This window comes from Pygocentrus nattereri, chromosome 8, assembly GCF_015220715.1.
Source record: "Pygocentrus nattereri isolate fPygNat1 chromosome 8, fPygNat1.pri, whole genome shotgun sequence".
Classification (NCBI taxonomy): domain Eukaryota; kingdom Metazoa; phylum Chordata; class Actinopteri; order Characiformes; family Serrasalmidae; genus Pygocentrus; species Pygocentrus nattereri.
In genome coordinates this window covers 12,010,262-12,031,905 of record NC_051218.1, presented here as the reverse complement: position 1 = coordinate 12,031,905, position 21,644 = coordinate 12,010,262, and the positions used below count along the sequence as shown (strand labels likewise).

The window sequence follows — 21,644 nt, the reverse complement described above, 5'->3', positions numbered from 1 at the left end:
TATCTGGGACAGCTGCGTAGGCCAATTCATTTTATTTCACTGGCTACATTTAAAATAATAACTAGCTCAAGGATATAAATCACTTAAATCATTTAGCTTATGTAACTAATTTGTAATAACAGTTTATTACATGTCAAAAAAAGCCTGTCTTATCATAGACTGTTGTTCTATAGAATGTTTATATGATGTAAACACATACCATCACACTGTGTTTATTATATAGAGTCTAGACATGTAATAACCTAGATACATCAGAAATCTGATCTATTTCAGTTGGAAATAATCAAATATCTGTTACAACTACAGTGTACTAAATCAAAGAAATGCTTTCAGTCAGAGGTTAAACAGCAAGACAGAAGTTGGACTACAGCGCCATCAAGTGGACATGCTCTTACTGTATTAAACCACAACTTTAGGAGTGACTTGATCAGAGGCAGATATATTGTACTATACCACACTGCAAAACGGCAGAAGAGTTTGTAAGGTTTAGAAATGATCAGTGATATTGCTTTTGTTCATTTGAACTGTTATTTTGCTTTATTTTCATTTACTGCACTTGAATAAAACCAATTAAACCAATTAGATTGCTTGTCACCACATGAACTACACCTTTAAGTTTATGAGAAATTATTCTTTTTATAAGGAAGAAACATCCAATTTCATTGCAACTCAGAAACTGTGACAACAAAAAGCAAAACTCCAGATGAAATGAGGTATTTACAACTTTATTTCCAAATAACTTTCAAACCAAAACCACTTGAAATAAATAATTGTTAAAACAAAAATGCCTTGTAAATTAAATCTACAAGTGAAGTAACAAAATGTATAATTTGAATTGTCAAATGAATCACCCATCACAGTGCTCTATGGCATCAGCTCTAACATTCGATAGAGAGGACCATCTCAGCAAGGCCGGCTTTTGAAAACATCTGAACATTTCCAACGTTTGGAACTTAAACCCTTTAATCCAACAAATCTTACAGACGTAAACAGCAAGCACTCATTACACTTTGGGTTGTGTCAACCATGAATGTAACTTGTTCAACGTCTTCAACATTCAGTAATACTGATACAGTCGTTGCATCTGCATAAGCAACCACTTAGTTATGTTTAACTGCTCAAAGCTCTAGAAAAAAAGGAACTAAAATACTTTTGTAAGGCAATTTAACAGATAGAATTAATACTGCATGTAACATGAAATTTTTTTTTCTGTGACATACTGTGTCGAAGAACAGGAAGAAGTCCTTAGAACAAAAGCAGTTGTTACATTCTTATAACCAGAATACAGGCTACTGTCATTGCTTAATAAAAGAAAGCAAGTTTGTTTACTTTGTTTGCATATTTGCAAAACTGGCTACTTCTGCACTGCTCGGCTGTGGAAGCATAAAATAATGTGATGAACATAACTGAGCAATTTTAGGTACAATGCAGCACTGAGTATTGCATAGCTTACATGTAGGCCTATTCACAGAGAGCCTCTTCTCTTGTGCAAGTGCTCAAAAGCAATGATTAGCATGCTTTCATTTGATTGGGTTATTATGGCAAAGCTGACTAGCTTAAGCAACTCTCTGCATATTGAAACATAAGGTGACTCTGAAAGTAATCTTAAAGTAAGCATTATTTACAGACAGAAAAGTGCAAAACGCAGAACTGTACAAGCCCCATGTGAGATATAGGTTCATTATAGAATTCAAGGAACTTTTATATTATTGGACACTGTTTACCAACCTGAGTATTTCTCATCAACTTGAACACTTGGAAGCACAAAACTGAAATGTTCACCAGAAATAAAATAAAAAGAGTTGACACTGAGGTGTGTTCACAAGTTTTACTGCAGTTATCGTAGTTCACTAGCACACAGGACACAAAACAAAGAAATAAACTCTTAGGAATCATGGCCGAGTAGGACTGAAATTGATCATGATCAAGAGATATAAGACGGAAGACCAAAAGTCTGAACTCTGTAAGAAATCGGAAGAGATTGATAAAGATCTTTATTTATATCTTGCTGTTGTCGGAAGAAAACCTCGCATCACCATTTTGGACATTTTTCAGTTGACATAATTTGGAAATGCATGTTACCCTTTACATTGTATGTAAATTTCTAGAAGAAAATTACCTACAAGAAATTTCTAAAAGAAATGACCTAAAAAATGGAAAAAAGTTTGGTTGACTTACATTAAAAGTAAAGAAGGTTTGTTTCTCCTCCTGTAAAATGACCTTTTTTGAGATATGAGGTTTTCCTCTGACAACAGTGATGTGTATGTGTGCATGTGTGGTGTGTGTGTGTGTGTGTGTATATATATATATATATATATATATATATATATATATATATATATATATATATATATATATATATATATATATATATATATATATATATATATATACACACACAGTGGCAACACTTTACTTGATCTCTGTACATTCATATTGAAATGTTTGAACTCTGGTCAAACATGTTTTGTTGAATACTCAGCCAGAAAAAAACAAAACATATAATCTGACCTGAGGCACCCAAACTCTTGTATATGACTGTATAACATTCACATGACCATACCATAAACATGTCATGACAGACATATGCTGTCACAAGCTGTCATGACAGACTATGTCCAGTAAACAGTGTCTTGTTACCATTACCATTGTTCAAAAATCAGCATGTGACCCAAGTTGTTATGGCAATTACTAGTTATAGTAACATGACACTGCTATATTACTAAACAAAATCTGGTAGCACATGGTAGCACATGATATCTGCCATGACATGTTTGTGGCATGGGTATGTCAATGTTATGTAGGAATTCAAGTAAAATGCTACTTTTCATCACTTTATTCAGTTAATCCTTTATTACATGTGCATCATAACAATAAAAGATATTTGTCTCTGTAGGCAGTGTTTGATGTGCATCTGTGACATGAGACATTTTTAAAGGTTATACTGTGGAATTCTACATCCTGACATGTAGGCAACACTCCTTAGGAAAAATACTGTCTCAATATTTGTGGCATCCTCCCTATGCAGTTCCCAGTGTAAATAAAAAAAGCCTTACAGCAATGCAGTCTACAGCTGCAACATAAATGTGCAGGACTGTTCTTTTTCTTGCATTAGACATGAAAAGCTGCTGCTAGAATAAGCTTCTAATGACTCTGGACCAGCATCATGCATGTTAAGTTTAAAGCAATGCTCAACCAACGTGAGCATTCCTTTAACTGTGTCTTGGTGGACAGGGCAGTAAAGTGACTGTGTTGAGGATTACGTAGGGATATGTAGTGTCCGCTGAAGCGTATGTGTCACTTGGGCCGGCCGCGTACCTGCAGCAGGGTGGGAGTTTGCTCCATGATGCGCACTAGCAGCTTATCGATATAGTCCTCCAGATCCCGAACCTGGACCTTTAGCTTTTTCAGCTCGGCCTCGCGCTTCTCCAGCAGCGTAGCCTGCAGCTCTGACTCCTCCCGCTGTTGCTCTGCGTCAACTTCCTGCTGCAGCAGCAGAGCGATCAGCTCCATGTTGGTCAGTGTCTGGTAATGAGCACGAGCCTCGGACATATACACCTGCTCCAAAGGGAGAGACACACAGACCTTTTAGAAGTGGAATAAAATAAGGAAGTTGTTCTATAACCTATATCCTATTCAGGGCGTAAGTGAACCTTTTCCATGTTATTTTTAGTGTGGGTGACCGGCTCTGTTCCTGCTTTGTGTCCTTTTGCTCAGTGCCTGGAAAGATTTATACTGCATAGTATTGTAAAATCTGTTTCATATCACTGCATGCATCCAGGTTATTTGAGAACTGTATAATGTTAGTTATATGATGGAAATTGTGCATGAATAAAGTAACCACATAGCTTTAGTAATGAACAGATTGCATATATATATATATATATATATATATATATATATATATATATATATATATATATATATATATATATATATATATATATATATACACATGGTGGTCGTGTGTTAGTGTGTGTTGCGCTGGTCTGAGTGGATCAGACACAGCAGTTCTGCTGAAGTTTTTAAACACCTCAGTGTCACTGCAAGACTGAGAAAAGTTCACCAATCAAAAATAGCCCAGCCAACAGCTGCGTCCTGTGACCACCAATGAAGGACTAGAGGATGACCAACACAAACTTGAGCTGCACATGACTTTACATCTACAAGGTGGTTCAACAAGGTAGGTGCATTTAATAGAGTGGACAGTGAGTGGACACAGTGTTTAAAAACTCCAGCAGCACTGCTGCGTCTGATCCACTTGTACCAGCACAACACACACTAACACACTACACACACTAACACACCATCAGTGTTACTGCAGTGCTGAGAATGATCCACCACCCAAACAGTACCTACTCAATGAAGAACAGGGTAAAAGGGGGCTAACAAAATATGCAGAGAAACAGATGGACTATAGTCTGTAATTGTAGAACTACAAAGTGCACCTATATAGTAAGTGGAGCTAAAAAGTGGACAATGAGTGTAGATATGTAGAAGGTAGGAATACTTAATGAAATGTCCAGTATGTACACCTTATCAAGAAATTTTAAAACATCGTTCTTCTAAAACTTTAATATTTAATATCTTTAATAAGATATAACATGGCAGTCACTCAGAAATGTTTTTTTCCCTTTGTAAATAAATAAACATGCTTATAAAACTCTAATTTCTCTTCCTCTGAACCCAAACAACAGCAGCCATGTTAGCACCAAAAATAAAACAAGTCAGTATTTATAATGTCTCTGAAAATCAGAATAGATGGTTAATTATAATATAAATGACAATAACTAAAGACTTAGGGTCAATTTAACATTCAATTTACTGATATGCTGAAAGAAAGCTCATTCATTTTCTAAAGTCATCTTTGACTTGGACTACAAACTAGGACCATGCGCTCAGATGTTGGCCATCAGTGTTAATGGTCAATGTCCATCCTCTATAAACCTCATACATAGCCTTTCAGCTCAACTGTCCACTAGCTACTTTAGACTCTCAGCCAGTCAGGTTGAAGCTACAGTGGGAGAGGTTCTGGAGCAGCTCTAGTCTGGCTCTTTCAGTGAGCAGCCTGCAGTACCTGTGCTTTCTCTGGCTCAGCTGTGCTCTGCTGACTGGAGCGTCCTGGGTGGATGGAGGAGCGCAGTTTCTCCAGCACTGAGCGCCCCTCTGATTTCTTCTCTCCCTGTGCTGCTGTGTTGGTCAGGGGCTTCACTGGGTGAGGACTGCATGGACAGCAAGAACACTTCAAAATCAAGTACTTAAAATGCCAGAGTGCCCGTATTCACCTGAAGGCAGCAGAAGTAACAGAGTTATATTATAGATTTAAGCAGGAAACAGAAAACATGCAAGACTCAAATGCAGTAATAGAAAAGAGCCTGTTTTGATGAGATCTGTTTGATAATTTTATGAAGAGTTTGGCCTCACAATGCCTGATATTTGGACTGCTGATAATAATATGACTATTATAATACTTAATACACATAATATGAAACTATAAGATATTATAAAAAAAACTAATATTAATCATGTCAGCATCACAGCCTATCCAGTGTGTTTCAATGCATTTTAGGGCATTTTACAGTATGCTATGTACTAATATAGTCACCATATATGTTTTGTCCTTATCATGCAACTCTGGCTCGACCTGATTTCAATGGTTATGTGTGAATTGGGTTGTAATGTAAGTGAAAACAAGGTTTTCAATCCAGACACATCATTAAAAAATCACTGTAATTAACACTGAACAGCACATTTAATATTTCAACTAATTACTCTCTTAGGTCAAGCTAGACTATTCTGTTTTGAGGAGTAATACATGAAATGTTTTATCCTGCAACAAAACAGATGCACAAGAAGCACAAAACAAAAGAGTGAAAAAAGAAGAATCAAAGGAAAGAGAAAAACTGCAAAGGAAACAGCATCACATGAGCAAAGCTGAACATAGCACTGTAACAGGAGATGGACCAGAAAAGAACAGACCAATAAATGGCCAAAACGGATAAAGCAAAAGCTAATTCTTGGCTAGCACAATATAGACAGGCACATGTGTGACCCTGTCCATCTGCACCTGGCTACCAGACTGAAGTGCATTCCTCAGGTGATGGAGGAAAACAGGTGTGAATGTAGTCTTGGATTAGGGTGGGTATCACTATATGACCCTAAGTGCAATGTTATCATGTTACCCACAATTGTATCACAAAATTTAAAGATAACATATCCTGTGATACACACATATGTGTCTATATTTACTGTATATATAGACACAGATAGACATATAAATATACATATCGTGATGTTTTTGCCTCCTAAAGAATATTTTCTATTTTGTCTAATAAAGTTTCAAAGTTTATTTTACTTCAATATTTTTTTATATAATTCAACAATTAAACTTGCTCCCTTTACTTTTAGCATGTCATTTTTTCCAAAGAAATTTACAATAGCAGTAGAATGTACTGGTATCAGTCTATCCCAAAAGGTATACCAGCAGTATTCCTGTCTGGATGAGGAATTAAACTGCTGTAATCTATTCTCTGCGTGCCATATTCAATGCAAAGATTTAATCTACTACACAGCACTGTCAGCAGCCTTGGACTTACCAGAAAGATAACACTTTTAGGGTTATTTTGTGGAGTAGTACATACGTTTTGTTTTGTGAACTAATTTTTGATTGTTTATGTTTTTAAAATGATCTTTTTTAGTGTCAACTTAATAATATATTACTGATGTGAAGTGTCTTTCGCTCGAATAAGGCACTGCACACATGAAATTTATAATTTTTTATTACTATCCTATTACTATCATTACTACTTTTAACAGTATTAACATCAATGTGCTTTATTTTTTAAGCAAAAATTACATTTTTTTGCAAAAATTAAATATTGACACTTTGGTCTTAACACAATACTATGATGTGCTGATTTTCTCTCCCACCCTTACTCTTGGAGGCACTGAGGCTCTCACCTGCTCTCCTCAGGGGGAGGGGGGCTGCTAGTTGGCTGTGCCTCCTCGGGGGAAAGTGTGTGCCGTGCAGCGACCTGGGGTTGATCTGTGGAGGTGGTGGAGGGGGCCGCGGCCAGAGAGCTTCCCAAGCCGGGCCTCAAGGTTGGGGTATATGTGAGGGAGGTCAAGTCAGAGTCAAGGTCATGAACAGAGTTAGGAACAGTGTTGGACTCAGAGAGACACAGGAATGTAGAAGCAGAATCATGCAATGCTTTGGCTGATTTTATGTCAGCACTAGCTGTGGATTGGAATGTACTGGAGTCAGCTTTGGACAGGTTTGTGGTGGACGTTCTGAGGCGTGCAGATCTTACTTCAGTTTTGGAGGGACTTCTATAGCCTCTTGGTGCTACTTGCGCATGTAACTCCTCAAAACTGGTGCTATTTGTGTTATTGAAACATGACTTCCCGATCTTGGAAACAGGAACCTCACAGTTCTTTTCCTGCGCCTCGAGTTCAGTGTTTTCGGTCTTAAGCTCATCATAAGTCAGACAGCTTACACCCTTGCATGCAGCATCTAAGCCTGCATTGTCCTCCGCTGCCTCAGGTTTGAGTTGTGTCGTTGTGTTGCCGTCATCGCTGTTGAGGACAGAGGCAGCTAGTGGAGCCACAAAGCTGTCTTTGTAAAAAAAGCCCTCTGATTCAGCTCTTGGATTTGACTGCAAAGGAGGCTGTTTAGAAAGAACCGCTGAAGAAACATGGTTTTGATCACTCACACACTCTCTGGGTTGGGTCATGGTGGAGTATCCTTCTAAGCTGTCACAAGGTCCTTTAAAAAACAAAGCTTTCAAATGGTTATTGTTGGATGCTCCAGCTGCAATGGGGGCCTGTTGTGATGTAATGTCTTTATGAACATTGTCAGTCTCTGAAGTCTTCTTTGGGGAAAACATCTCGAGTTCTGTAGCCATTTTATCTATCAAATCTTCAGAGATTCCTGGGGAAGACCTGCATGTTATGAGTACTTTTCCAGAGGGGTCATAGGCTGAAGCATCTTTGTGTTGTGTTGATGTTGTGTTGTTGTCTTTGTTGTTATCAAAAGTGCCATCTGTAAGCGAGTTGTCAGAGTCAATGAAAGCAAACTGTGAAGTATCATTCATATTATTATTGGAGTCTCGAGCAGGGAGCATCTGCGCAATGACGTCTCCATTGGCGGTGATGTTCTCATTTGGTGGATAAGAAACTGTCTTTGGCATTGAGTTCACTTCACAGGAGGACTCAGTAGGCTTTGGTAGAGTCTGAAATGAACTGCATAGTGACTCACTCACAGTTGTGTCCCAGTCTGAGAGGCAATTTGTCGTATTTTGCACAGTGTGATCATTTTCAGTATAAAGAGAGGTTTCCTGTACATTTCCATACATGCAGTTTTGACTTGTGTTTACTATACCATTCTCAGGAAGGCCAGGCACAATGCTGATCCGAATAGGATCACTACCATGGTTTCCTGTCAGATTAGGACTGAGGCCTCTCTCAGCCAAAACTCTCCCATCTCCTACCTCTAAAAGGTTGAGATTTCCATTCGCTGGCATTTGAGGAGTATGTGACAGTGGATACGCATTAATATTCTGCTCCAGAGCAGCACAGTGGAACAACATAAACGACTCTTTATCTAAAGGGGAGACTTGGCCGTTAGTCTCTCTAACATGCTGTAGCGAGGCTAAGTCCGTCTGGAAGAGCACACTTGCCTCTTTTTGGACAGCAAGCTCTTGACCTCGGTCTAGCCAGCTCTCTAAGCACCTCTGTCGCACTGGAAATGGGATTCCTGTGGGCTTCCTTGGAGGTAAAGGAGGCAAGTCCCAATTCCCGGGGATTCCCTGGTTAACTTGGTCAACCACAATACCATTGTTTGGTTGAAAAGTATGGTGTTCCATTGGGCTATGATGTCTTGAGGATGGGATTGGGACTGAGGGTGGTCTAGTAGGAGTCCCCACTGGCGATTTTAGACGGCTAGTGGCAAAGGCCTCAAAATCATCCAATACCACTCCAGTCTCTGATAAAGGGCGGCCTGAATTAGTGTTACTGTTATTATCATTCACAGTGACTGTATCTCGTGTTCCAGGCATTAAGGCAGGGAGGGACCTCTGCCTGGCTACACTCCGAGGCCTCTCTCGCTTTATGGATGCTATTCTGCTTGGTGTGCCATCACTGGCCAAGAATGCTGGGTTATGATCGTGGGGAAATTTAGGATAGCAGGACATTTCAGTAGGAGATTTCAAAGCCTCCTCGGCTATGAGCTCCTCAAAAAAGGGGTTCCTCTGCAGCCGTGTGAGGAAAGGGTTGGAGGAAGAGATGGAGGTGGTTGGAGGTGAGGGGTGGGTGAATGGGTTAGTGTGATGGCTGACACTAGGGGGCGACACATAGCCGGTAGAAGAATCAAGGGGGAGAGAGCCTGGTGGTGTGCTGGGGAAGCAGGGAGGGAGGGGGGAGGACGGGTCTGAGCTGCTTTCTACTTTAGGAGTGACTCCCAGCCTGTGGAGGGAAGAAGTAGTCCTCTTAGTCATATCTATGGGCCATAACCCCTGCTATAGCCCACTACAGGGTTTATTAATAGTGTTCTCTATAAGATAAACGTGTCTTCACTCAAGAAAAACACAGGATTTAGATTTTATATGGTTAATGTTTCACACATGACATGTTCATTGGATTCTAGTAATGTTTTATCATGTGAATTAATGAACCAATACTACAATACTACAAGATAGCAAAAAACAGAATGCATGAGAAGTTTCCATTGCTTTCACAGAAAATGTTGACTACAGCACAGTGGAAATCCTGACTGAAAAAGTTTTGTAAATTCACTGATTGCTACACATGAGATGGAGGAGTGAGCTATAACAAAACAGTAGAAATGTGTCCAGTCTCCAGAAAACATGCTGCTACACAAAAGAAACAGCAAAATAAAACCAAAACTTACAAAAAACAAATGTTTTTAAATTAAAATAAATGATATAATAACCAAATGAAGAATGAACTATTTATTTAAGTGCATATAGAAAACAATAACAATGTATAATAGAATGTATCAAAATAATGCAATATAATGGAGCCTTTCTTCTGCACGTGACTGGAGAAGTTTACCAGCTTGCAATGCTAAAGATGAGTAAAACACTCTAAACTGCTGAAGCAGCAAAAAGACTTTAGCAGGATTATAATATTCCTATGGCCTTTAAAATCAAGTTGTAATCCTACACAAACACTAACACACAGAAACACTATAGGGAACAGCGATTTTTGTGCAACCAAGTTCTGATGGAATCTATTATTTCTGGACTCCTAAAAGCCTGTACGTGGGCACAGATTTCAATTCGTCACTTTCACGTCTACGTCTTAGTCTCACAATAATTATGGAACAATTAATGGTAATTATCAGATAATAAGCCTTATCGTTAATGACAGAACAATAGGCAGAGTTCAAAGGACTTTAAACATGGTCACTCACCTTGGCTTGTTCTGGGCATCGCTGGAGCTGAACCAACCACGCGAACGTCTCTCCTGAGGGGCGGCAGCTTGCTCAGGCTTTGCTGGGAGAGAGTCACTCCTCCCACTGGAGAAAAGAGTCTTCCGCAGCTTCTTCCCCTTATCTGACCCCTCTGTACCGCCAGCAGCCACCACTAGTGGGGCAGTGGCTTGGATTGGTTTTCCCTCTGATGTAGCGGCTCCTTGATCTTGGGCCACAGAGCCCTCAGACTCACCCTCCTTCTTGCTCTTGTCAATGGACCAGCGCCTCCCCTCAGCCTTCTGGGGGTCCTCACTGCGGCGGGTGAGGTTCTGCAGCGAGCGTGAGAGCGGAGAGCATTTCTCCAGAAGGCTACGCTTGACCGGCACACCGCCAGGGCCTTTGGAACAGGCGGGCTCAGAAGAGTAGATATGGCTGCCATTGATGCAGAGGGTGGACTTAGAGAGCAGCGTGTTCTGGCCTTGCAGATTCTCCACAGCCGGGCAGGGCCGCAAGGCAGTGACTTTACTGGCTTCATCGCTGTATGCACGCTTGTGGGTCATCACTTCAGGAGACATGGACAAACAGAGAATCCACAAGCCAGAGAGAAAGTCAACACACTGGGCAAATAAACACTGAAGCAAGCAGTGCAGACGAAATGACAACAAACTGACAAATGACAGCAAACTATAAAATTACAATGGTGACTGAATGAATGTGTGCATTAGGCAAACCTTTACACCTTGTTAACAAAGTTATCGTCATTAATGAAAACTAGCAAACTAGCAATCCAAAACTAGCAGTGAAACAATGTAATGATATGGAAAGCGGCTGCAATGTGAACAGAAGTCACATAGTACAAAACTAAAATAAATAAAACTAAATCAAATTAAACTGAAAGGGAAAAACATAACAATAAAAACAGAAAAAATTAAGTTTTTTGAACTATAATATTTCTGTCAATGGACAATACTTACAAATTTTAAATAGCACTTTTGTATCATGTGATGAAAACCATAATGATGAGTTTGCAAGAGTTTTGTCCACCACAAACTTCATGCATGTTCTGTTTCACTTTCTGTTTTTTTTTTCCTCTACAACAAAAACAGTTTTTTTGTGCTGTTGGTGGTTGGCTTGAATGAATTTCAGGAGGGAAATAGCATCTGTTGGCACAGCTAAAGCTGGGCAGAGCAGTGGGTGTTTTCTAACTCTGGCACTTTAACATGTCTCGACCAACAAACAAGCTAATTAACAAACCTTTCCCTAGTTTAAGTGAATGTATTAGAACTAAAATGCTATTTTAGACATTCAGGTTGGCGAGCATGTAACTTTATACAGATTGACAGAGGGCTGCACATTTGTGCGTGGGCAGTGAACAAAAATGAAATGTTTTACATACTGTAATAAAATGGACAAATGGAAAGGGGTTTGCAACTAGTCATGAGCCTGTAGTATATTTTTTTGCTATCACAATAAATACCCAACCATTAACCAAGGTTTAAGTTATTATCATAATACTGCATTAAAAATTAACACTTAAAAATAGGCCTTTCTAAAAATATAATGACAAAAACGTTTCGATTTTTTGTAATAGCAACATATGTGCGCAATATTTACACTAAACGAAATCAACTGAGGTCAAAACAAAAAACTTTCAACATAACGATGCTGACTTACTGTCAGGATAACAAACTTTACCAAAAGCTGTGAAGCTGTTCCAACATAACATAAAGCATGGAATGTTAGTAATACCTGTAGCACACCACCATACAAAACAGCACATACTTAATATTAAAACCTTTATTACTACCTGTGTACAAAAAACATATTTTTACACAGGCATTCATAAAATACCACTGTGTGTATGTGTTTTTTTTACACAGATAGTAATAAAATATCATGTTTATAATGTTTATATGTTTTTAACAAGAAGCAATACAGTATCACTTTGCTTACATTTAGATTTTTCTGTATTTAGCAATATAACATCACTTGCTAATTAAGAGAGTGACAACTCAGTTGGCTCAGGACATCAATTTGTGAGCCACAGTTCGGTTCATACCTTGTTTGTTTGTTTTTTTTTTGGGGGGGGGGGGGGGGGGGGGGGGGGATAAGAAAGAAAGAATGAGGAAGAGTTTCTGGGTTTTACCAGTAATTTGTAACACTAAGAACACTCAAGAACATGGTAGGTTAACCCCACATAAATAAACTATGTAAACAAACACAAATAAATACATAAAATCTCTTAAGACCAGTCTTAGTTAACAAAAAATAAATAAATAAATAAATTGTGAAAAAACATCTCTGAATGCAGTGGCAGTGGACTGGGATTTTGGCTGTGACGTTTATGTTTGTATTGTGGTTTCAGTCTCGGTTTCAGAATTGTTACATCCCTAGAGCTTACATTCATAATTTGGTTACAACAGGCTTTATCTAATGTCTGTAGGTGCTCCTAATCCAAGCTTTCTTTCTTGCTCTGTCCCAGCACTTTTTGGTTAAAATGATCAGTTACTGGAATTGATATCAGCCAGAACAAGTATTAATTATTGGCTATTGCTGTCAGTTCAGAAAGCGTCCATAGTGCTGCTCTCCTACTGCTTACCTTTTACTCCTCCCTCTGAATCAGCACGGAAGGGCTCCATGACTTTGCTGCTGTAGATGGGTGTGCTGCACAGCTCTATAGGAACAAACGGATCCCCAGCTGAGGAGGCCATGCTGCTCTCTGAGGCCAGAGATGAGCAGGAGCGCGTGTCTGAGTTCTTCCGTAGCTTTCCCTTCAGGAAGAAATCCTTCACTTTGCTCCGCCGTTCATCTCCGCACTCCTCCATCCCAGGGCTCCCCCCACTGCCGTTCTCCTGCAGAGACTGACCGGCTGAACTGGACAGGGCTGCGTAGCGGCCAGGCAGAATGGCTGAGGAGGACTCCACATCTCCTCTCTTCTTGCCAGTGACGCGGTCCTTTAGCTTGCCGAAGGTCGAGCGAGGCTTGTCCTTGACGGTCAGATCGTACATGCTGGCAGTCATATTGTTGCGAGTGAACTGGACGGTGACCTGCAGTTCTCCACGCTCCTTCACTTTTCTCCCTGCTTTGGAATGCAGCTTCAGCCACCTGCACCACAGACAGAGGACACACACACACACGCCTGAGCACACACTTTGGTACACTCCAGTGGCTTAATAGGGATTTACACAGAACAAGATAGCACACTGAATTTACATGATTCAAATGTGCAGATCAATTCCATTGGAATAGAGTGCAACAAAACAATTACTGCCAAAAGCAAACTAAAAGACAGAATTGCAGTGATATAACATTTAATTCATTTATGCGGAAATTATGTACATAGCTGCGCAAAAGTCACCCATTATTATTAGTTTTTCATCATCAGGAAAAAAGAGCAGAATGCAAAATTACACAGATGCCTTGGCCTAAATATACTACCTCTACGTTTTTCAGTATTTAGTGCCCACCCTTTACTTTTATAACAGCTTTCATTCTTTCATTGCCTTCCTGCCTTCAGTTTTTCAAAGAAATATGCAGGGCTATTTTTCCAATCTCTAAAGTTCAGTCTTGGTTGCATTTCCTGCTCCTCATGATTCAAGTAATCCCAAACACATTCAGTGATGTTGATTTTGGACTCATAAACCACGTTTACATGCAGCCTGATAATCCGTTAATAATCCAACTAAAAGCTCAATCTGAATAGAATACGTCCGATACCCAAAAATTCCAAACCATCACGACTGAATGACTACCGCCCGGTAGCCCGCACCCCCATCATCACAAAGTGCTTTGAGCGGCTGGTCCTAGCACAGCTCAAATCCTGTCTCCCCCCCACCCTGGACGTCCACCAATTTGCATACCGCCAGAACAGGAGCACAGAAGATGCAGTCTCCATAGCACTGCACACTGTCCTCTCACACCTGGACAATAAAAATACCTCCGTCAGGATGCTGTTCGTAGACTTCAGTTCAGCATTCAACACAGTCATCCCCTCAAAACTCATCACAAAACTCACAGACTTGGGTATTAGTTCCCTCATGTGCAACTGGTTACTGGACTTCCTGACCAACCGACCCCAACATGTCCGGTTGGACAACCACTGCTCATCCACCATCACCATAAACACCGGTGTACCACAAGGCTGTGTGATGAGTCCCTTCCTCTACTCCCTCTTCACCCATGACTGCAAGCCTGTCGATGGTTCCAATACCATCATTAAGTTTGCAGATGACATCACGGTGCTTGGCCTCATCAAAATCAACGATGAGACAGCCTATAGGGAGGAGGTGGATCGTCTGGCTGAGTGGTGCGACACAAACAACCTTCTGCTCAACGCTGAGAAAACTCAGGAGCTCATTGTGGACTTCAGAAGGAATGCTGACCCACATCCACCCATCCACATCAAGGGGACGGCAGTGGAGCGTGTGAACAGCTTCAAGTTCCTTGGTGTCCACATCTCCAAGGATCTCACCTGGACGACCAGCTGCTCCAAGCTGGTAAAGAAGGCTCACCAGCGCCTCTTCTTTCTGAGGCTGAGGATGAACCACCTGTCCTCAGACATCCTGGTGAACTTCTATCGCTGCACCATTGAGAGCATCCTGACCAACTGCATCACAGTATGTTACGGGTGCTGCTCTGCCTCAGACTGGAAGGCGCTGCAGAGGGTGGTGAAAGCTGCCCAGCGCATCATCGGTGCACCGCTTCCTGCCATAGAGGACATCTACAGGAAGCGGTGTCTGAAGAGGGCTGGGAAAATCATCAAAGAACCCAGTCACACAGCACACAGACTCTTCACCCCCCTGCCCTCTGGGAGGCGCTACAGGAGCCTCTGGACTAAGACCACCAGGTACCGGAACAGCTTCTTTCCAACAGCTGTCACACTCCTGAACTCTGCCTCCTGACATCTAAACAAATAACAATGGACTGTACCCTAACACACACCAATAACACACAGACTTACACACCACTCAACACCACTTACCGGCACTTACATCTGCTGTATATACTGCCCATTATTGTATATAAAGTGTAAATACTCTACCTGTTCATAAGTACATACTTATCTCCCTTCATATTTATAACCTGTTCACAGTACTTTATACCGCTTCATATTTATAATCTGTACATTCTTGTTTATAAACTGTATAACCCCCTTCATGTTCATACCCCCTCATATTTTTTTAACCTATATATACTATACTTACTGTACGTTGTAACATACATATTTATATTGCTGCTAAGCACTTCTGGATGGATGTAAACTGCATTTCGTTGCTTTGTACCTGCGACATACGCAATGACAATAAAGTTGAATTCTATTCTATTCTATTCTATTCTAATACGTCCATGTAAACACCTCAATCGGAATAGACTAATCCGATTGAGGCCATTCGGAATACAATTTCTATCCGATTGAATGAGGTGGGTAAACCTCTAAATAACCCGTTAAATAGATGAATAATATCCGTGTAAACGCCTGAATCCGATTACACTCCAATCAGAACGTGTAAGAACCGCGAAAGGTTTATACCGTTCAGCATGGCGGAGCAGAAACGGGTCTGCAGAGGAGACGAGGTTTATACTCTGAGCTTTAAAAGACGGTGGTGGGACGGACGGCCAGCTTATGTGTCTCAGAGCACGACGGCTTCCTTTATAAGTTCATGTGAAGGACGTTTTTCTGAGTCTGACATCAGTTTAAAGCCATTAAAAACTCAAGCGCACCAACTGGAAACATCACCTCACACTGACTGGACATCACGTGATGTTCGCTGTCATGGTAACGTTCACTCTCAGTGCTGCTCTACGCATGCACGTCATTTTGTATCGGATTACTTGTAGTGCGCATGTAAACGAAGATTTTCATCAGATTGTTGAATAGAGTGAGAATAAACACCTCAGTATGAATCTGTAATCCGATTGTATTAAATAGTATTGGCAAAAATCTTTGCATGTAAACACAGCCATAGTGCTGTGCTGTCTTCTCGCAGTGAAAGGATGGATAGACAGCGGAACTTGATTTTCTCCTGTTTCTCAAAGACGAAATTTCTGTTTATCTGTTAGTGACAGTTTTGTGGTCTATCATGTGTTATTTTCTTTTCTTTTATATTCCCCTTCCTTATGCTAGTGGATTAATTGATCTTAACTGCCACTTTGAATTGAACACATCTAGGTCTCTCATGCTGTACAGTCTGAGTTATGACAAGTTAAACACAGAGAAAATCCTGAAATAAGCAGATTCTGATTTTGAGAAATTTACATGGGAGTGAATGGGGCAGTTTTCTGTGCCTAGTGCCAAACAAATGCTCATAACTCTAAAGCTAATTGATAAAATGGTGAGATATTTTGAGTTTTTTAGAAAGGACAAACTTCTCTACCATTTAAAACTGAAATTGTTTCAAGGCAAAAGTTTGAGGATTTTAAAGCAGATTCCCTTCGTGATCAGCTGTATCTGTGAGACTGAGTGGCCTGCTGTGACATCATCGATATCAGCTGGAATCTGAAGTTCTGAACATTCCTCCATTCATTCTTATTGGAGCTTTTTAATCTTTAAACTTAATTTTATTCAAAACCACCAATCCGATCGACTCCAAAAATACACAGCACAAGTCACAGCGCTGAGACCTTCGAAACGCAGTTTGAACGGAGTCTGTACGTTAAGCGGTTCAGGTGGTATTAATAGCAGAAAAGTGTGGAAGAAGAATAAGAAGAAGTATGAAAGATAACAATACAGCGCTTTTTCAAGCACTCTAATAAAGATATTAGGGGTCTTAGTCCCTGGTCACCACTTTGTCCCCAATGCCACAGGCCCTAGTGCAATTAAACTGCCTGCACCACTGCTCATCACCATAGACTGCACAAATATATCATTTGTCTCTCTGCCAGTGACCTCCCCGACTCAATACATGTGGCAAGGTTGTTCCCATCTACTCTTAGACATACTGGTTGCGTTTCCCCAGCAGGAGAAGCATGAAGCCTTTCATAGCAGCTAAACATAAATCACATTTCTGCCCAAGAGCCAGCAGGGGGTGGAGGGATGGGGTGGGGTGCTCTGGTATACAGCCTTTATCCAGCACAGCGCCTTTGTTTGAGATAGGAGCAATGTTCAAACTATTTCCTCCATTTCCGCTCCCACACACAGCACCTCATGGGGGCACAACATAGACACGTGCAAAGGGGGCCAACACAAACTATGAAACAAGAGAAAGGAAAAAGACAGAAAAAAAGAGGGGTGTGCGCTGCTATGAGCACAATTAAAGCCAGATGTGTTCAGGGTTGCCTCATTCTCACTCCGCTGACTGTTTGAGGGACTCTGTGTGTCCCCATGTGCCTCCACACGTGACTGAGGCAGGCAGGAACAGTGCAGGCCCTGACAGATCCAGCTAACTGTATTGGAATCAATCCTCACGCATTCTTGTATTTTCCTTGTAAACACGGCAGGCAGTTTCACAATAGGCGAAGTGGCATAGCTCTATATAGCACAAATCACAACATGAAAAATAACTCATACAAAAGGTCAGACATGTCCAAAACCGTCCATCCAATCACTGCCAATGTTAGGCCTGGACTTGCTGCTCCACAAACACATCCCAGTGGCCCTCAGATTTTAGTCCAGGCTCCAGGAGAAACAGAGAAAAAGAAAAGCATCTGCAGTTAAATATGACAATGACAATATTATTGTTGCTAAGCCCGCCTCACTGGCTTCCTCCCTCGTTTTGTTTTTAAAGGCTTTGGCCCAGAGGCCTCAGTGTCCTCTTCAGCTTCCAAGGATTTCCCTAAATACAGCTCAGTCTTCACCACACAGGGGAAAAACAACACTCGCATGACAATGACCAACCACAACTGCTCAAATCTGCATCTATTGAACAAACGGACTGTGAGAAAACATAAACAGACTAACTTAATTTAACATTTGCCTCCTTGCAGGAAGGTGTGTGTGCGTGCTGCTTAGTCACAGCCTGATGCTGTAATGCTCCTGGAACACACTGGCACTGCCCCCTGCTGAGGCGAGCACTGCGCCAGCTGATCGACCACACTCACAGCTGACCACCAGTGCAGTCTGAGCTTTGCTCTACCCCGTTCACCCAAATAGATGTGGCCAATTTGGCAAATATATCATAATACTTAAAGACATTTGCATAGTATGTATTACATAACATGATATTTTGACACAGACATGCCGCTAATCTTGTTCTCATTTTAATAAAATATGCAGTCGGTCAGTGTTCTTTAATTATGCACAGAAAAGCATATTATGTACATTAAACATATTATGTATATTATCTCTACAACCAAAACAAGCCTGGCTTACTATCTCTGACATCTATGTCATATATTAACGTTATTAAACTGAAAAGGCCTATATCAGGATCCCCAGAGTTAACAAATAATACGTTTTAGTCCATAACTACTCTAAGTCTATTGATTACCAAGTCTGCACTTTAAAGGGTTAATGCATGAGGATATGGAGACAGGCCTAGTACATATGTTTTCATGTGTTATCACCCAGTTTATTAACAGTAAGCAAAGAGTTTTCTTTTCATTTAGTGTCCTGACACAGCTGTACACATATTTTCACCCTTAATCATCAGCTCAGAGGATTTGAGTCACTTGTGTCAAATGCCTCACTTCACTACCAACAAGCAAAAATAGAGCTGCTTTACTTGCTGCTCACACAGACAGCACATTCTACTTGTTGTGGTACTTAAAGAGGGTTTCCCCTCAAAGAGGGTTTTTCAACATTTCTGCATAATTAAATTGTTAATGTGTAAATAATGCTCTGTTCTACAGAAACGTACTGAATTAAAATTGTTCACAGTGGTGGTGATAGGAACCAGACGTCTAAAGAGTTCAATGTCTCTAAAAGCTCCCTCACAAGAATTGTTATAAACATGAAATGGTCGTGAATATGACCGACTGATGTCTGAGACATAGTTTAATGACAGTTTTGCAATAAGGTCTTGGCCTAAACATATTTTTTAACACACTCATGAGAGAGAAAAACAAGCAGGCCATATTTTGGCAAAAGTAGTACATAAGGAAACTTCTTTTCAGATTTACGACTATTTAACCATAATCAGCATTACACTCATATGCAAACTCATATGAAGACATATGTAGGTTCATAAATAAAACTGCTACATTGTGTGTAGACTTTAACTCCTGGTTCCTATCAGCACCACTATAAAGAAATCTGAATTGGTATATTTCTCTAGAATGGCACATTTAATATCAAACCACTTTGACTTTGATTGCATCTGTAAAATGTAACTATACAGATGTTTTGAACAATTGGTGAAGTTTCTTATTAAGCCCGCAAAGATGATAGGCTTGATTGGCAGGGGTCTGCAAGAGCAACTATCCCCCTTGTTAAATGGCCACCCCTTTCCTAACCCTGTTAACTGATATTATATCACAGAAAAATGTCTACTGTCCATACATTCATTCTCCTGATATCTGAGAGTCACACACCAACTCTCAAACTGTCCATATTCATAGACGGCTGGTGCTAATAACCCATAGTTGGTTCTACTGTCATAATTACGGAGTCCTGCTGATGGCATCCCATACGAATAAAAATGTGTAACACGTGGAAACAAGATCCTAATGCATGGCCACGACTTAGTAAGGCCATGCATTAGGATCTCGTTACCATGCTTTACTAAGGTGTGGCTAAGACTTAATAATCTCGTTCCCATGACTTATTTTTAATTATGCTGAAAAAAGTCTAACCACTGATATCTACACAATTACAATGACCTAACCTCCACTCCTCATCACCCTTGAACGTTTTTGACAACTTGACCACTCACTGCCCACTGCTGCACTGTAAACAGCAACAATGGCCGCCGTAGTGAGAGCCTTAGTGTTTATATAAGAATAAGAGTGAGAGGAAACCCCTCCACACGCAGGCGGACTGACTTCTTCCATCAATGCTAACTGAAACTTACTCGTTTCTGGGACAAACTCCTTCCCGAAACGCTTTGTCAAGTGGGACCACGGCCTGGCCCAGGAACACGTCCAGTCCGATGAGGACCCGGTGCATGACGGTCAGGACCAGGTCGCTGCTCCCGGGCGGGTAGGCGCCCACCGGAGCCGCCGGGTCCTCCAGCAGCCCGGGCAGCAGCTCGAAACTGCATTCCTCATTCCATTCGGGCTCGACGGCCTTCTCCACCAGGCCCGTGGTGTACTTCTCCTTGCCCACCTGGATGACCGTGTACACGTACCGGCTGCCTTGCTTGCCCTTGGTCCGCAGACCCCGCGCGCGAATCACGGTCACGTTCACGTGCGTAGGAACCCACCGCGGGTCGTCGTCGTCCAGGCTGATCAGAGGCATCCCTTATACGGTGCACTAACCCACCCAGAAAGGGAAAAAAGATTTCTGGCCACCGCAGACAAGCCCAAAAATCACGGACAGCTGCGCACGCACTCCCCCCGCTACGTGTGCTTGAATCTCCGCATGATCTCAGCGACAAGCAGCGCAGAAAATGTCAGAGAAACGCGCCCAGATTGGGTTATTTTTCCCGAAAATACCAGCAAAAACGACAGCAGGTTTACCGCTAAGTGGACGCTGCTGAGCCTGCAGCATCCAAACACAGTGCGCGTCCCCTCCCCTTCTCCTGACCGCAGGACGAAGCAGGAGTTGGCTTCCCATTCGCCAGTTTCTTGCTCGGATTTTCCCGTTCCACCTTAAATGGTGCAGCAGCTACATTGGGACGCCTGAATGCATGCGCTGCAGCATTTAAGGTGGAACGGGAAAAGCTGGCCAATGGGAAGCCAACTCAAGCCTGTAGAGGCCTGCAGAAACTACCCTGGACACTAGTCGTTCAGTTAAATGAGGGTACACTCTGAATATTTCAATAAATATTTAATATTTTTAACCTTTGTTTATGGAGGTTTCGTGGGAAATATCGAGGAGACCGCAACGATGCCCAGATAACAGTGCGGCACTCACTGGGTTTTCCCCCACCCGTATTCCGACACGTCCCGCCTCTCCTGCGTTGTTATTGGTAAACTGCTTGAGGGCACGAACCGCTAGCCAATCGTAGCGCAGAACGCGGGATATTACTAACCAATCCTGGCGTAGGAGACACTGTCTGTCGGAATGCCGGTGGAACAACTGTTTGGGTGGGGCGGAGCCCGCAGCAAACACTGGATGTTATCTCAGTTACAGCGTCCCATGATGAACAAGATTAGTTTCTTCTGGACTAATTGC

The 21,644-nt window shown here is 41.4% G+C and overlaps 1 protein-coding gene across 2 annotated transcripts; it reads right to left on the bottom strand.

The window, feature by feature from the left end:
• Window positions 1-2,821: 2,821 nt before the first annotated feature.
• LOC108418404 (rab11 family-interacting protein 5) lies at window positions 2,822-21,270 on the bottom strand. 2 transcript variants are annotated; one of them, XM_017690142.2, is made up of 6 exons: window positions 20,380-21,270; window positions 13,032-13,537; window positions 10,433-10,994; window positions 6,961-9,462; window positions 5,078-5,222; window positions 2,822-3,558 (listed from the first exon to the last, which is right to left on the bottom strand). In XM_017690142.2, the coding sequence occupies exons 1-6, from the start codon at window positions 20,763-20,765 to the stop codon at window positions 3,298-3,300; spliced, it is 4,362 nt and encodes a 1,453-aa protein (XP_017545631.1). In that variant the 5' UTR covers window positions 20,766-21,270; the 3' UTR covers window positions 2,822-3,297. The 2 variants fall into 2 exon arrangements, with proteins under 2 accessions (XP_017545631.1, XP_017545632.1); XM_017690143.2 differs by lacking the exon at window positions 6,961-9,462 and having other exon boundaries at window positions 20,380-21,268.
• Between the last annotated feature and the right edge of the window lie 374 nt (window positions 21,271-21,644).